Source organism: Nesoenas mayeri (assembly GCF_963082525.1).
Source record: "Nesoenas mayeri genome assembly, chromosome: 11".
Classification (NCBI taxonomy): Eukaryota; Metazoa; Chordata; class Aves; order Columbiformes; family Columbidae; genus Nesoenas; species Nesoenas mayeri.
In genome coordinates, this window is record NC_137563.1 from 9,826,153 (window position 1) to 9,842,202 (window position 16,050).

Below are 16,050 nucleotides of genomic sequence, written 5' to 3' on the forward strand. Positions count from 1 at the left end.
TCACTGGCAAAACTCGCATAGCAAGAACCAGAGTTTAGCTTGTCATTTTGAAGGCTGTCAGCCCTTCTTCCTCTTCACTTGTGCTCTCTGTCCTAACAATAACTTCAACTGCACTTTATTTGCATCCATCAGTGAGCTCAGAAGAGCTCAACCTAGCCAACGGTAGCAGCAAATGGATTCTAAACCAAAAAGACAGCAGGCATGCAAAAGAAGCTTTAATTTGCTTGTTTATTCAAGCTTGTTTGCTCATTTTCTTAAATGGAGCCCAAAGAAGCCCCAGATTGATGATAGTTTGTGTTGCCTAGTACGAACAACAACCTTTCCCTCTGCTAAATAAGCTTGACTGGTACAAGCAGCACAACTAAAGCATTCAGAGACAACCTGGCTAGAGAAGAGACAGACCCTTTCTCGTCAGAGATCTGCCCCAGCTACCTGTGTCCATCCCCCGCTCCGACTGCCTCAGACTGAACCAGACCTTTCAGTCCAGGAGCTCTGGCTGGATTAAAAAGGAGACACTTGCTTCAGTGCAGCCAGACTGGCTCCTTTGTGCTGCAATTGGTACTTTAATGTGTGTACAGATAAACATTCTGTAACTTGTCTGACAGCGCAGCGCTGGGCTACGGGACTCTGGTAGTGACAGGATGCTGATTATTACTGAGAAACAAACCCAAGTTTGTTAGCAAGAAGTGTTTCTCCAGATGGTTTAGGATAGACAGTGTACAGAATTTGGAAGATGTGGGGCAAACAAAAGTGCATCTTCCGGCCATGTTTACGGGTTGTTTAACTACAAGGATGAATCTCTAGGTATCTGATTTATTACTGGGAAAAGGTTAGAAAGTATGATAGCTAACAATACCCACATGTTGAGGTAAATAATTTTGTAGTGAAGTTTTAAATTTTTTTCTCAGCAATTAATAGCCAGTTGCCAGAAGAAGAGTAATCCTTTGTTTGTTTCACACAACTCCACACTGTTTCTTAGAATTTAAAGTATGATCATAATAAGTTCAGCTGAAAAAAGGTATTAATTAGCACTGTGACTTAAGATGGTCCAGTTCCAGAGCTGCAGGACACTGTCAAAATATCACATTTACCCACCTGCCCCACCACGGTGTCTCCATGGCTGCAGGGCAACCTCTGCTCCGGCCCCTGGAGCACCTCGTCCTCCTCCTGCTCTGGGGGTGCTCACACGGATTTTCCCTCACACTGCCTATGCAGCCTTTTGTCCTTTTTGGAATCTGTTGTCACAGAGGCGCCAGTTGCTTTGCTGATGGGCTCCGCAGTGTGCTGTGGTGCGGCCACTGAGGAGCCACCAGAACCGGCTGGAACCGGCTGTGTCCAGCGCGGGGCAGCGCCAGGTCTCTCCTCAGAGAGCATCCCCAGCTCCCCTCAGCCAGCTGCGCCCAATACACACTATCCTCCTAAACTAAAATCCAAACTGCTTCAAATCACAGTGGTTAAGGGTAGAAGGAATCCCAGTGAGAAGAAAACCAGATACTAAATTACTTGAAAAAATACAAGACAGAGTTCAGCACAGGTTATTCACAGCCATTTTACACAGCCACTGTTAAACCAGGCCGTGCAAGGTAGGTTGTGCCTAAAGGAAGCATTATCATGAAATCTGGGCGTCTTTTAAATAAAATAATTCAAATTCATAGATCTTTCCTGCTAGGAATCAGATTCCATCATGGCTGTGACCACCTTCTGCCCTTCTCACCCAGCCTACCAGTAAACCACCATCCACGGACCCTGTGTCAAAGATGTTCAGACGCCATGTCCAACTTGTGAGCTAATGGTGCCCAGGGAGGTGGCCGAGATAACTGGGAGCAGGGCAGGAGGAATGGGATTTCCCAGTGCAGAGGTGCTCAAGATCTCCTGCTGTGCAGACAGTGTGCATCCACAGATAGACAGACTCACAGACACCTCCCTCCCATTTGCAATGCTCTGGGCCACCTTCCCTCAAGCCTGCAACTGTATCACACCCTTGAGGCTGCTGTGACCACTTCCAACAAGGGAAAAGTAAAAATATTTAGGGTATTTTAGAGCTTTTTAATAAAATAAGGCAGCTGGGAGTGTGTTAGCTGCATGAAACCCACTAACACGCTGCCGTGGAACAGAATGCAAAGGTTAATTTTTCAGGACATCACCACAGTGTCAGAGAAGAGCAGTGGAGGTTCTAGGTCACTGGGCTGAAGGGAAGGGATGTGAAAGTTGTCAAGGTGACTGAAAGCATGGTCATGGTCACTGGTTGCCCTGTTGCAGGTGAACTTCTACACTGTATTGACTTCCATTCTGTGAGGAGTCATCAAAAGTAAAGAGTGAGCTTTGGAAACAGAAAGAGGTATGGTAAAGTCATATAAAACTGACAGAACAATGGAAGGGGAAGTACAGAAAACCAAGAAAAAGAATAAAGCCCATCTCCAGCATCCCCCTCCTTCATCTACCTTTCCCCAACAGAGCTTTACTGCACAGAATGTTCTAGAGAAAACAAAGTCTTGAAGTCTGAACCATCCTTCTCCTCCTGTTTGCATTCCTCCTGCCTTTCTTTCTCATGATAGCTTCGACATGGAAGGGACAGAATAAATGCAGCTTTGCCATGAGCTCTCTAGGCCTGCCCCAGCATGCACAAAGCACAACCTAGACATAAGGAATTGGGCTAAAAGAGGAACTAAACTACATTAGTTTAATTTTTTTTTAATTCTCGAGAGTTTCCTCTGCAGGTGGATGGTGGGAGGGAGATGTGTGTGTTTCAGATGTTTTGAAGTTCAGAACAGCAACCCTGAGGGTAAATTGACTTTTTTTCTTCTTTCTTCCCTAAGTGTTGCACTCAAGCAAGAGCCTCCCCATTGCCTCGGCTGCTGGATGACATTTGGACAGCAGAAGCATTAGTCAGGTTACTGAGGCTGTCTTTCACTTGTTTTGAAAAGTGCTAAAGTATTTCTAACACCCACCTAAAGCCAAGTTTTCATATTATCCCATTAAACATTATGAAAGAGAACATGTTCATGGCTCTTTATAAGATACAGTTGACATAACTCTTTCTCCTTGGGCTGCTGGAGCAAAAAGAAATCAGTAGACAGTGATCAAATATCCTTTTCCTTTACATCCCTGTTCCCATCATGAAAATTCCAGATCACAGTAAGGGAGCCGATTATCAGTGGCAGCTCTGGAGCCCTTATGTACCAGCCCTCAAGAGCACAGAGATATAAATCCATCAATGCATGCACGATAAAAATGATTTTATCTGCTCCTTCAACATAGAAGAAAAAAATTCTCAGGGGGGAAATCCAAAATGAAAAATGATCTGCAGAGTGTAAAATAAAGCTTCAGAGAGCAAACCAGTATTATTCCTAAAGAAAAACATAAAAATGTTCCCACTTAATGACATCCAAAAGATGACTAACTTCAAGTTACTGCTTGCTGCATGCTAATCGCATGGCTTAGCAACAGCTGCAGGAGAACTAACACATATTACAGTAACTTACTCCTGCGTGTTGTATTCTCTCACAGAAAGACTAGCTCAAAACAAAGCCACAGTTGTAATTTATTCCAAAAAATGCACTTAGGGGAGAAGGAGAAAAAAAATAAAATTCTTTTTTTTTTTAGGTTTTCAAACCACAGAAAGCAGCTTTTAAATTACTATCTTGTGTGTTGGAAATTCAGACATCTTTGTCTCCAAACGCTCAGAGGGTCAGTCTGAGTAGTTGGTTTTCAAAGTAAGCTCTGCACTCTCACGGGGAGCCAGCATTCACAACTTGCTGTTCAGGTACTAGCTGAAACCAGTCACTATGAAACCTCATTGTTCAAAACACTATGGCCACGGACAGAACTTTCCAAAGGGTCTCATACCTCATTCATCATGTGCTTCGGAATCATTTGAATCAGAGTTTTCTCCGGGAAGCTGAAGGCATAAGTCACAAAGACCAGCCACAACAGCGGTCAGTGCAGTTTGCCTGTCTATGAGGACAGAGAATTTCCTTTTTGCCTTGCTGACCATTTCACTCAGATGAAAAGAAAACACAAGAGGAGGTGGTGTAAGAGGTGGACTTGGCAGTGCTAGGTTAACGGTTGGACTCAATGATCTTAAAGGTCTTTTCCAACCAAAACAGTTCTATGATTCTATGGTTTTATGAAACAAAAGCATAAAATTCCTGCAAGAAAGCAGCGCATGCCTCATGCTTCAGAACCTGCTTGTGATGTGAACCAAGCCCAAAAATGGCAGATGTTGTAAGCAGATACACAGAAACGCAGGGGAGAGGCAAAGAGAAGGCCAATGCACTGTCTTCCAGTTGCTGGCTGAGAAATCTGAAGTTCAGTTTAGATGAAGCCATGAAGTGTCACAAGAACAACACGGGACTTCATAAGAAACAGAACATCCATCCAAACAGCCTCGACACGGATGAAATGCAATAATGAATTATAGCTGCCAGATTAAGACTAACAGAAAGGGTGAGCAAAATAAGTGTGTTTTACCACAAAGGGATGTCGGTTTGGAATTCAGAGGAACTTCTAAACGCTGGTGGCTACTGAAGAAAGGCACAAACGGGCAATGTCCTCAAGCCAAAGGATGCAAAGAAGAGGCAAGAACTGAAATGCAAACACTGCAACACTGTGCAAAGCTCAATAACAAGGGAGTTTAACTTAGAAAAGTAAATTGGCACCTATGTTTAAGTAACTGGTTTTGCATTTCTATAATTCTTCTAATGTCCCTCTCTGTCCACGTCCTGATATTCAGCAGGCCCATGAACTCACTGCCTCACTGAGGCTGCCGCATGTACGTGGTAACATTTGACAACTTCTTTATCAGCTTATTTAACATTATCACAAAGCCATCAGATATCTCCCATTAGGAAAATCATGCTGAATAAAATACCTTGCCAGAAACAAGAAAAGATTTAATTTTCAAGGTGGTCATTTACAAAATGTCAACTCGAAGCCCTGGAGCCATGCTTGTTCCTACTCATACATTACCGAGTCCCTTAGAGGGAAATTCTTCTGTGATCTTAGAAAAATCTGTCTTAAAACTTCAAATATTAGTTTAGTAAATGGAAGAGCCTGCACCTCTAAAATGACATGAAGAAAAAAAAAAGTACCTTTAATGTGAATCTATTATCTTCTCAGAGGGACAGTCAGAACTTGAGAATATTGTTAAAAATACAACATTTGCTATATGAAGTACTACCTGTTATTTCTGGGTTGCAAAAGGGGTTTGCTGTGTTTCTTAGATGTTATTCTAGAGAAGGGTGGTGGTTTGGTTTTCTTCCCCCCAAGATTCTCATTTACCAAAGGAGCAATAAAACAGTATTTTGGAATGCCGACTTTTTTTTTTCCCTTCAAAAATTCTTGTAACACAAATAAACATTAAATACTTTAAGGCAGATCACTTTATTTAAAATGTCTATAAATATAAAATGCATTAATAAGACCTCTTAATGCTTGTTTTGTGGTTTGACAGTAAACGTAATAGCTTACAGAGAGGAGTTAAGTTAATATAGCCCTGACCAGTAATGTTCTATTTGCTTAAATGCAAGCATTCAAGCCAAAATTAACATTCTGGTTTCTTTTAGAGGCAGCCCGCCATCCTGCAGTGGAGCTGAATAAGCACTGCCTAATTTCACGGGGCAAATCCTGTCCCCCAGCTAAGACTCACAGGACGCTGACAGCGGTCACATTGAGGCAGGAGAAAAAGATCCCCAGCGGGCAGGAGACACTCATTGGTGTGGTTACGTGGAGCACAACTGACCCTGCACCAGAGAAGGATGTAACAGATGTTGCCCTAAGGAGCTGGGGCTGTGCTGTTCCTCATATCAAAGTTTTACAGATGAGAAACTGCCACACAAAGATTGATCGTGCCTGCTTCAGGCACTGCCCAAAGAGTGTGGCTGAGCGAGGTTCAGCTAAGGCCTGCCTAAACCACAAAGCTACCTTATCTCTCTTCCTGAAATATTATACATTTTCTGAATTATTCTTCAGCCTCTTTTGCTAGGATGAAAATCAGCTTCCATTATGGCAAATGGAATGTTAAAATTCCCTTTTATAGCCTCAGAATGAAGGATCTATGCAATGATACCTATGTGTTTGCCTATTATTTTTCCTCAGTATCTTCCGATCTTGCCAGCCACTCAACCAGTTTCCTCAGGGAGGTAGATGCCTGAAAGACACTACATTCCTACAAGTCTGGGAATGTAGGTGGCCAAACAAAGGAGAGACACTCTGTCAGTGCTCCTGTGAAGGCTGAAAAGTTGAAACACAAATTCAGATCCCATCAGACATCAGAAAAATCGCATGGGTGAGCCTGTAGGAGTAATGACTTAACAGTGGGAAGCATTTCAGCTGGACTTTGCACCTTAGGAGATGTCAGATAAATGTGTTCCTCAGCCAAGACTCCTCTTCCATGTGCACTCTCTAGTGTCTAATAAAGAGGTGAGCTCACACTACAGCATCAGAATCTAGCTTAAAACTCCATCAGCTAAATCCATTGGAAACTAAGCTTCAATGTTTGCATAATAAACGGGTGTATAGAACGCAACCTTATCTATCAGTACCTCTCCATACATATATATTCACACCTGGCAAGCTGATGCTACTGAGATCTTCTGCAGTGCCCCTCAGCCTAGACAGACAACAGTGGTCATGTCCATCTTCTGTTAAGGACTTGGTTTGTCAGTGTACTTAACCCTACCAATCTTCACAGGCTGAAAAAGCTACACAACGCAGAGATGCACTAGTGGCTACTCTGAAATAATTCACCTTTTGGTACATGGATCATCAAGACAGATGATTAGACACATGTTTTAAGAACTCTCACAGCCATAACACCCTGTCCCAGCCCCAGCAGAACTGTTGGGCACAATGGCAGATTTTTATTATCTCACTGATGAATCAGTGCAGAACAGATTTTAGGAGGACACCTGGGCTGCCACTGAAAAAAAAAAATACCAAACACATCCATCACCCCTCTAGAGGTCCCAAGCATCTGACATAAGGAAGAAACTCAGCCTTGACACATACTCTACATGTGAATATGCATTTTTGTTAGATCAAAAAAATGACTCGAGAAGCAGGTTTGTTCAGAGCTGAACTTACGTTCTGCCTGCTCACTGCAGATCTGGTATGTGAATGTAAAGGCACAGAACCATGGCTTTGAGAAGAAGAAGGTTCTTGTACCCCCAGCAAACACATCCTCAACTGCAAGAAAGCCAGTAAGTAGACTCTGAAATGATGGTGGCACAAACAGATTTGTTGCAAGACGACATTTCCTACAAACCCATCCAAATAGATGTACAGACACAATAAAGCCCTATTAAGTGACTCTTGCCACAGCATGCCAGAAGGCAAGTAAAAGGTAGACAGACACAGAAAAGCCTCTTGTTAGTGGAAAAGACTAGTTAAACAAACTCCCTGCTTAATCAGCAAAGCATTTCACTACAGGAGGGCTCCCTCACCCCAGTGCTTGATAAAGGAATACAAGAGCTCTTCAAAAGCTGTTGTCCCGTAGCCGGATTACAGACTGAGCATCCATCACTCAGCTCTCCACCGGGAGGCATGACCAGTCAATTACTATTAAGAACTGTTATTTTTTTTTTTTGCAAGCCCATTTGCTGCTCATGAACAACAATGGAGCAGTAGTCAGGAGAATGAACTCTTCCTGGATGTTACAATAGCATGGGCACAGGAACACAAACTTCCTCCAAAACTTCCTTGTGCAAGTACTTCTGGAAGGACCCCTGCCAGCTCTGACCAGAGTCTCCAGCGTCCACACACAATTTAGCCATTATCTCTTTATTAGGACTGCCAACAAGTGAGTAAGCGAGCACTCATGGTGGGAGGCTTTGTGTTCCCTTATCAACAGAGACAGAAGGCTTAGCTGCTAGAACAGCTAACAAATGAACACACACACCTCATACAAACTTGCAATTTCAAAAGGCAAACCTGGCAGATTCTCTGCAGAATTTCTAGAATGCTTCTAAAGCCCACCTCCATCAACTATTCAGAGGTAGGATCAGCCCCACTTCACATAGCACAAGAGGTCCTGGGGTAAAGAGAATGGGATCAGGGGCAGTTTGGTGAGAAGTTTGCCATGTTTTCTACAGCAACCATTTTCATTATGGAAAAATCAGAGATCAAAAGTGTTTCTAACTGACTTAAATCCAGGTTTTCTGCTGGAAATCAATATAACTGCCAGTTTCAATAACACTTTGACTACCCGCTAGAAAATATCTTTTAAAAAAGACATCATGTCAGACAAGACAATCTATCCACTCTGGGATCCTCTCTTCTAAGGTAAACCACAGCAGTACAAAAACCATGGTGGGAAAATACAACTCCTAAACAATTATGTCCTAACTGAAAACTTGCAAATTTTCAGTTTAAAAAAAGTTTTATATTGTGATGTCCTTGGGCGAAAACAGGGAATCACACAGATGGGAGAGAAGAGGCACATAACAAAAAACCAAAACCCTTCCTAATACCTCAAGGTCAAAACAACTACCGAGTTCTGCTGCCAAGGAATCCAGCTTTAACCTACCCTGGATATGATCTGTTTACTCTTGCTTCTTCTTTTAAAAGTAAAGTGCCCACTTACCATATTCATAACTGTGAGGATGAATCTCTGGGCAGCCTCTGCACCGTGGTATTGGACCATATCAGCATCTGCCACCACCAGAGTTTCTACTGTGTACTCATTGGTCAGTCGGATGGCGTTTCGTCTCTCCCTCCAGTCACTGGTTGATTTCATTTTCTTGTGTCTCTTCTTTTCTACAAGTCAAAATACTTATTAAGGCTGGAAGATCATAATAAAACATTTATACTCCTTGAAGCAAATATTCTTGTGCAAATTCAGATTTTTGACCTTTATTAAAGTGTCCTTTTCTGATTAAAAGAAGCAACCAAGAGGTTCCATTGCAAGTACATCTGTACCTCTGTGTGCAGATCTCTATGAGACCACCAGATTACATCCAAATATGAAAGGGAAAAGAGAAGTCCAGAACAGTAAAGGATTAGCTGCAATTCAAACAGAGAAGTCATGCTCTTGCAAAAATTTGAGAAATTGTAAGTCCTGCTTGTGAAAAGCATAACATCCCATTATAATGGAACAAGTGCCAACTAAAAAAAATCTGCTCAAGAAAACTTTAGGATTGAAGACTGTCCTTTGGGATACAGCATACACTCTAGAGTCTGCAGGTTCTCCTTAGCCAGAGAAGCTGTAAGATATTCCTGGAGTCAGTATTTCCATCGGTTGCATTTTTAATTGCTACCAGCATTACTAGGGCAATGTAACAGAACACAAGATAGAGCCTCAACTTTTTAAAATTAAGTCAGATTGTTTTGGAACATGCATTACTGGCCAACTGCAGAAGTCTCTGGACAAAACCCAGAAGGTCAGGCTAGATAAGACCTTCTCAAGCTTTCTTTGCTCATTTATTGCTGTTGGCATGAGCACCAGCACCAGCAGCTGCAGTCACCGGCCACCTACGTGCAGAGCTCACATGCCTCGTTACTGTGGTATGTAGAGCAAAAGCAGGGGACTCCCTCGACCAGCTGATCCTTAATGAACCCAAGTTACAAGAACCTGTGGAAAGGACCCATTCTGAGGACTACAAAATGAAACAGCATTCGGCTAGGATTAACACAAAAATTAAACCACACACATTAAACCTCCCTTACTCCAAACTAAGAGACTAATTTGTACTCTGCTAAACTGAAAGGTGAAACGTGTTTCACAGCTCAAAGGCAGATGTGCAAAGCAGCTGACACATGAACAAAGGAGAAATTAAGTTCGGATCTGAAACTGAATCTACTCACTTCTTTGCAGTCACAAAAATATATATTTATGTTTTCAATTGTAAAATAAAAGCAAAGCAAATTAAGTCATTAAAACAAATTTATTTTGCAATAAGAAACGAACGGCCAAGGTTCACTGAAATTACATCTGCCTACTGCTCAGCCTACAATATACTGACACTAAGATACTGACACTGGTATTAATGCCCATTTCTTCCCATGAAAAAGGGAACAGAATACACAATAGGCCTTGAAACAGCATAAGCACAACATTCAGTGCTAAAGTGACATGGGACAGACCATAATGGATGATCACAGTTACCTCTTATGTCACATTACACATGAGCATTTCCCAGAGCAGAGAATCCCTTTTTAATTTTCTATAGAATTAACCTGAGACCCTGTCTTAGCAAAGCACTGTTCTGCAGCAGGCAGATCTGAGTTAGTGTTCACTGATCCTGTTTTTCCACAGCTGTCTACCAGCTCCTTTAACATAATTCAGCTTGAATTGCCCTTCTTTCCCAGGCTGATAAATACACTCATCCAGATCATCAGTTTTCCCTGACCAACTCTCTTGCATTCAACTCAGGGTGATAAACTCTACCAGCTCTAAGGCCCCAAAGCCCACCTGAAATGGAGTCCCTGCCTTCTGCTCATTCCCACATTTTCTGTCTTGTCAATATGCACATTTGCACATGTCCATCCCATATCCCCGTTCTGAGTAGTCCAGCAGTCATCCAGTATGGCTCTGCACACCCTTTTCTGCCCAAGGCATCAACTGTCAACACTGGGTACATATTCTAAACTGAGAAAACAACCATGAAATTCGATTTGAATCTTTAAAAAAAGATTTTGGAACTATCCGCCCCTGGGTCTAAAAAGACAGACAGGGGCCTATGGACAAGCAAAAAATGAAAACCTGGGGTGCTCATAAATAATGGAAGGTAAGCACCAGCAGCAGAGATGAAAATAACCAAATTTCAAGGCTTGTTTTCACAAGGACTTCAGGACAGCTACAAAAAAGTGCACAATCATGACAAAGCTGCCTCAGACCACATCTGTATGCTTTTAAGTGCTGTGGAAAGGCAATAAAATAAAATGGAGAGACTACGGCAGAAAGAAGGAAAGATGAATGCACCTTCGATTTGCCAACTATGAAATGGAAGTGACTTCAAACGTTTGTGAAAAAGCTCGCATGTTTGTTTGTTTATTCACTTTATTCCATTCATCCACCCATCCCTCCCTCCGCACAGCCATCCATCTTTAGCTGCTGTGCTTTCAAGGTTATTATTTAAATACCAGGGGGGAAAAAAAAAAGAAAATCAGAGAAAAAGGAAGTGAAGGCAAATTATTTCAGAAAGAACATGGATCTTTTGGGTCTTGCTGCTAGCAATCAGAACCTCCCTGCAAGTTACAGCACTTGCCCAACAAATTCCTATTTGGGTAATTCCCTAATAAATTAAAAGATTCCAGTTGGTAGCAGTCTCCTACCTATAGAGGAATTGCTTTTATTGGGGGGCTAGGCCTGAATCAGAGAAGTCTGGGTCTGGCATTGAATGAGCTGTGTAAACAGGTTTAAGTAGAAGAAAATAAATTCAGTGTACTCTGGGTTTTCACTTCAAAAAAATCTCAGTTTTGGTAGAAAAGAAGCCGCTTGTGTCAGAGGAGTCACCCACTATGCCAGACTGTACCTTGCACTTTGTGGAGAAGAGGCTCACTTGCCATAAGATTGCCTGGTGTGGTCCCTGCTCCGGAGGCAGATGAAGGACCTGGCGAGGCTTTGCCCATTCCACTCAGTGCCTCTTTGCAGAAGGCAGCTGTACAAAACTCTAAAAGGTGTGATTTCTGGAGAGCAGCAGTGTAAAGGGACTCCTGGCAAATTGCTGGGTAGTCTTGGTTCACACGAAGCCTCTGACTCCCATCCCTCCATAAGCTTTATGTGAAGCTGTGGACTGGCTGCTTTCCACTGGGTGGTGGGGATGAGAGGTTGTGTGTGGAAAACCACCACCCCACAGGCCTGCCTAGAAACACGGCCAAAGTGACCTCACTGCTCTCATCCTCTCCCTCACATTCTCCAAGTGTAAACTTACCGAGCACTCTAAACAGGCAACATGTAATGGACTCAAGGGAGCCTACAAAGAGCTCAGGTGGTCACCAGTGAAACACAACAGAAGGGAGAGCAACGCAAACTACCTGAACACAAGTGTCATGAGTCCTCCTCCTCCTCCTTTCTTCTCCTTTCCCTTTTTATGTTGGTAGCTCCTCTACAGGGTAACTCTACTTTATTCTTTTTGTCCTTGCAGAGGGATACTTAGGGTGGTCTCTATTTGCACCTTCCTACCTACCACACACACAATTTTCCAGCATAATCAAGCACATAGAGAAAATACAAAACTAGTCATTTACATGGATGAACCATCGCAAGCAGAACAGAAGAAATACACACATCCCGTATCATAGACATTTGACGAAGCAGAGAAAAAGATCCAAAACCATCAGCAAAAATCCTCATTAACCGCATCTGCAGCTCACACCTGAGGTGAGTCAACTTTATGGAGGTATCAAAAACCGCCCCCATTTCTAGAGCCTCACTTCAGAAACAAGCCAGCACAGAGAAGTCTCACTCCTGCCTCATGTGATTTATGGACTATGGGCAGAGAATCCCTCCACGAGTGCATGAAACTCCAAACTAAAATAAACATCGGCCATTAAAACAAGGATTAAATGCTTGGTGGATTCTTTATTTGAACAAACTGATGTTACAAATTTTGTGGTGCAGATGTTAAGTGTTAGTGTGAAGGCATGAGAGGCCATAAAACATGGGCAGGAGCCTGTCATAAGAGTTTACATTGTGGGGAACATACATAACCAAACTGCACGCTATTTTAGGAGTCAGGTGTTCCCCGCTTAAGAGGTCAGACAATTTCATGTGAAATACGAGCTGAAACAGTCAGTCTACAACACAGCACGTATATGCTGGGGGTGACTAGGTGCAAGGGACATTACTCTTTTACCAGTGTGTTACACAGTCTACCTGGCCAAAAATTCCACAAAATTTAGGACTATTAGGTGACAGGAGAAGGCTGGTACACCCACAGATCCTCACATCACATTCTGCAGTCCAGCAGTCTTTGCAATCTTCCTGACAATGGCAAAAAAATACAGTCCGTGCTGCCATCAGAAGCACAACAGAGCTCTTCTGAAGCCTCAGTAGAAAACTCTTGATGTTCAGTGCTTTTTATGGCAGCTCAACAGATGTACAATTCCAAAGCAACCGCCCCAAATGACCTTTTCCTATTACACACCAAAAGCCCCGTCTAGCACTGTCTGCTTTTTGGCACATTCTTGCTGTAACTGCAGAGTCCCTTCCTGCTCCTCCTCCCTTCCCTTCCAACAGTATTTCCCAGACTCATCCGAAAAGCAACCTCTTCTTCTTTAGCCCTCCACTTTTTTTCCTCCCTAATCTTTCCCTTTGTAACTTTAGCTACCTCATTCTAGTTAAATCTACTGAAAGTTCTTGGATGTAGTTCAATGAAAGCCACAAATAAAATTAATATTGCTGAATCCTTTATGCAAGGCCAGATTTCTCCCTAGAAGCTCTGTTCTATTGCTGCCTTAAAAATCCTCTCTGGTTCCTCCTCAGAAGCCCTTTGCTAACTTCACCCATGACCCCTTTAACATCTCTATATACCCTCACATAGAGCACTGACTCTATTTTCCTTTATACTGTTACCTCAGCATCTTGAAAAAAAGGAGGGAGGATGCAATTGGGGCAAACAGCCAACATTAGTTTTCCCTGTGCCCCAGGAGTTTCTAGAGAATCTTTCACTGGCATTCCCATCAGGTGGGTTTCATCAGTTTCAATTAAAAATAAAAATCATCACCTCTGCAAAGCAAAAGACAAAGGAGATTCTGCACACAAACCAAGCCTGGAAATTAAAGAACAGAATTTCTTGAGGTGTATGCTTACTAGTTAACCTGAAACCATATGTCAACCATATGAAGGGCTAGTTTGCTGCATTATTAGAGGGACAAGATCCCACAAAGTTACTGTGGTACTAGATGTAAGATACAAATGCCTCTCAAAAGGCTAACGGTTCTGTGTTTGAACAATCAGATTACTGTAGCAATATCTCTTACCCATTGCTGTTTAATCTAGAAAATCATTGCTACTTAATCTAAAAACTGCACTAATTAAAAAGAAAAATAAATCAAATCTATTTTAATGGCTTGATTTCATGTCAAATCAAAAAGGCGAGGTGTAAGGCAGAGACCAGGAAGGAAGCAAAACAGCAAGTGGAAGTTAACCAGCAGCATCTACATTCCAGGATGAGAGCAAAAGCAAAACCTGAACAGAATACAGGCAGGCTTCCTTCTTAGTTTAAATTAAGATCAAGGGATGGTGGGTTGAAACATGGAGAGTGCTTATTATTTAAAAACACATCAAGAGAAACATGCTATGGTTAAATCAGTTTACTCATGTTTGGATCTGACAGCAGAGCTCCTTCCAAACTGTTTATTGAACACCATCTTTCAAAAGACTGACTGCACAGACAGCACCAACACAGCGGATGCCCACAAACCATACAGGTCAGCAGCCTCGTTTGCTCAGCCTGGGGATCAAGTTGCTCATGGTTAGAAGTTGCAAGACAAATTCGAACAGGTTTAGAGCTCTGAGACTTCCAGGATGAGGACATATGCTAACACAACCTGAGCTAAAGGAGCAACCAGAGATCACAGGACAGCTCAGAGCTGCAAGATCACCAGAGGCACATAAAAAAGTCCAGTTCAAAATTAATGGACACACCAGAAACAACCCTTCACTGCCTCCTGTGTGCTTTACATCCACAGCTCTGTGCATTGGTTACCTTGCAGCTGCAGCTTTCATCCATACAACAGAGAGGTTCTTCTCAGAGCAGACACAAGCAAGGATTGAAAAAAGAAACTAAGAACAACAGACACTATTGGAGCTGCTGCCACATCCAGAACTTCCCAACCTGTTTCCAGCCACGGGAACATGTAGCCCCCTTCACCTCTCTCAGGACACTGCACAAAATCGTCCCTGTGCACTGGACTTTTACACTCCCATCAAAAGCTTGGGATTTCAGATTTACCACCACCAGCTGCTGCCAGTGGGTAGCCTGAAGCTCAGGGATTAAAAATGCTTGCTCATTCAAATCACACCCGACTACAGGCTGAGAAGTGTTTTCTCATTTTTAAAGCCTTGTTCTACAAAATGGTTATGTACCTCCAATTTCTTTCTGACTGGAATGGCAGACAGAATCGTGCAGAATGTAGTAAAAATCACTGCATAGCAGAATGATCCATTGCTCCCTAATCCACCTCCCAAAAGTGTTATTTATTTTTTCACATGGCCACTTTCATACCAAATCACAAGTTCATGACTATTTGTCTGGCACAGCAGCAAACAAGAACTTGAGACCAAAGTCATGAACTCTTTCCTGCATCTCAAAACACCACAGAGATTTTATTGCAAGGATTGTTATCCAAGTTAGTCTGTGGCTTGGACACATAGTTAAAAACTTATTCTCCTGCAAAACACACTCGGTCATCAACATAACACATCAGAACTTTGTCTTAAATGGCAGGCCTGCGAGACACCGCAGGATTAGCACTATGATTCTCTGTCCACTCACTGGTTCACTTTGGCGGCAGGATTTCAAAGACTGCCAGCTCCTCAACTATGTGCACTGATCGTCTTCTTTTTAAAGGTCACCTTCATTGTAGGCTTTCCGTCAAGCTACAAAAAAGGACTCACATAGGTGAGACAGAGAAGGCAATTTAATGGTACAGAAAGCAGGGACAGTGAGTACAGCTTAATGGTAAGACTGTTAAAGTGGGAATGGAAATACCTGCTCTGCCACTCCCTCTTAGCCTCTGTGCCTCAGTTTCTCATCCTATATTTGATTTGCCCTATTACTAGCTGTAAATTCTCTGAATGAGAATTGAATTATTTTCTTTGTGATAGACACAAAAAGGTTTCACCTTGCCTGGGGCCATGGGAGAAGACCCTGTAACACCAATACAATTATGTCCAAGTGATAAGGAATGATACAAGACTCTGAACTCAGACTCCTCAGTTTTAACTGCTTAAACTCCGCTGATCTGAGACCAATCACAAAGCACAGTTCTAATCTGCTTCAGAGCTTTAGAGACTACAAAACGCTTGGCTGCAGTTGAAAACTGGCATCATTGGCCTCCAGGTTTATTTTATTTTAATGAATCTTTAATGAAGGTGCTTAGTTCGCA

At 42.5% G+C, this 16,050-nt stretch overlaps 1 protein-coding gene across 1 annotated transcript in view; it reads right to left on the bottom strand.

Annotated features, from left to right (window-relative positions):
* The window catches only part of ADAMTS17 (ADAM metallopeptidase with thrombospondin type 1 motif 17), a gene marked incomplete at its 5' end in the record, with an annotated part of 173,454 nt that overhangs the window by 138,693 nt on the left and 18,711 nt on the right, over positions 1 to 16,050 (bottom strand). The window contains one exon of the mRNA XM_080350967.1: positions 8,582 to 8,754. Within this exon, the coding sequence (XP_080207093.1) occupies positions 8,582 to 8,754 (173 nt within the window). The remainder of the gene's footprint in view (positions 1 to 8,581; positions 8,755 to 16,050) is intronic.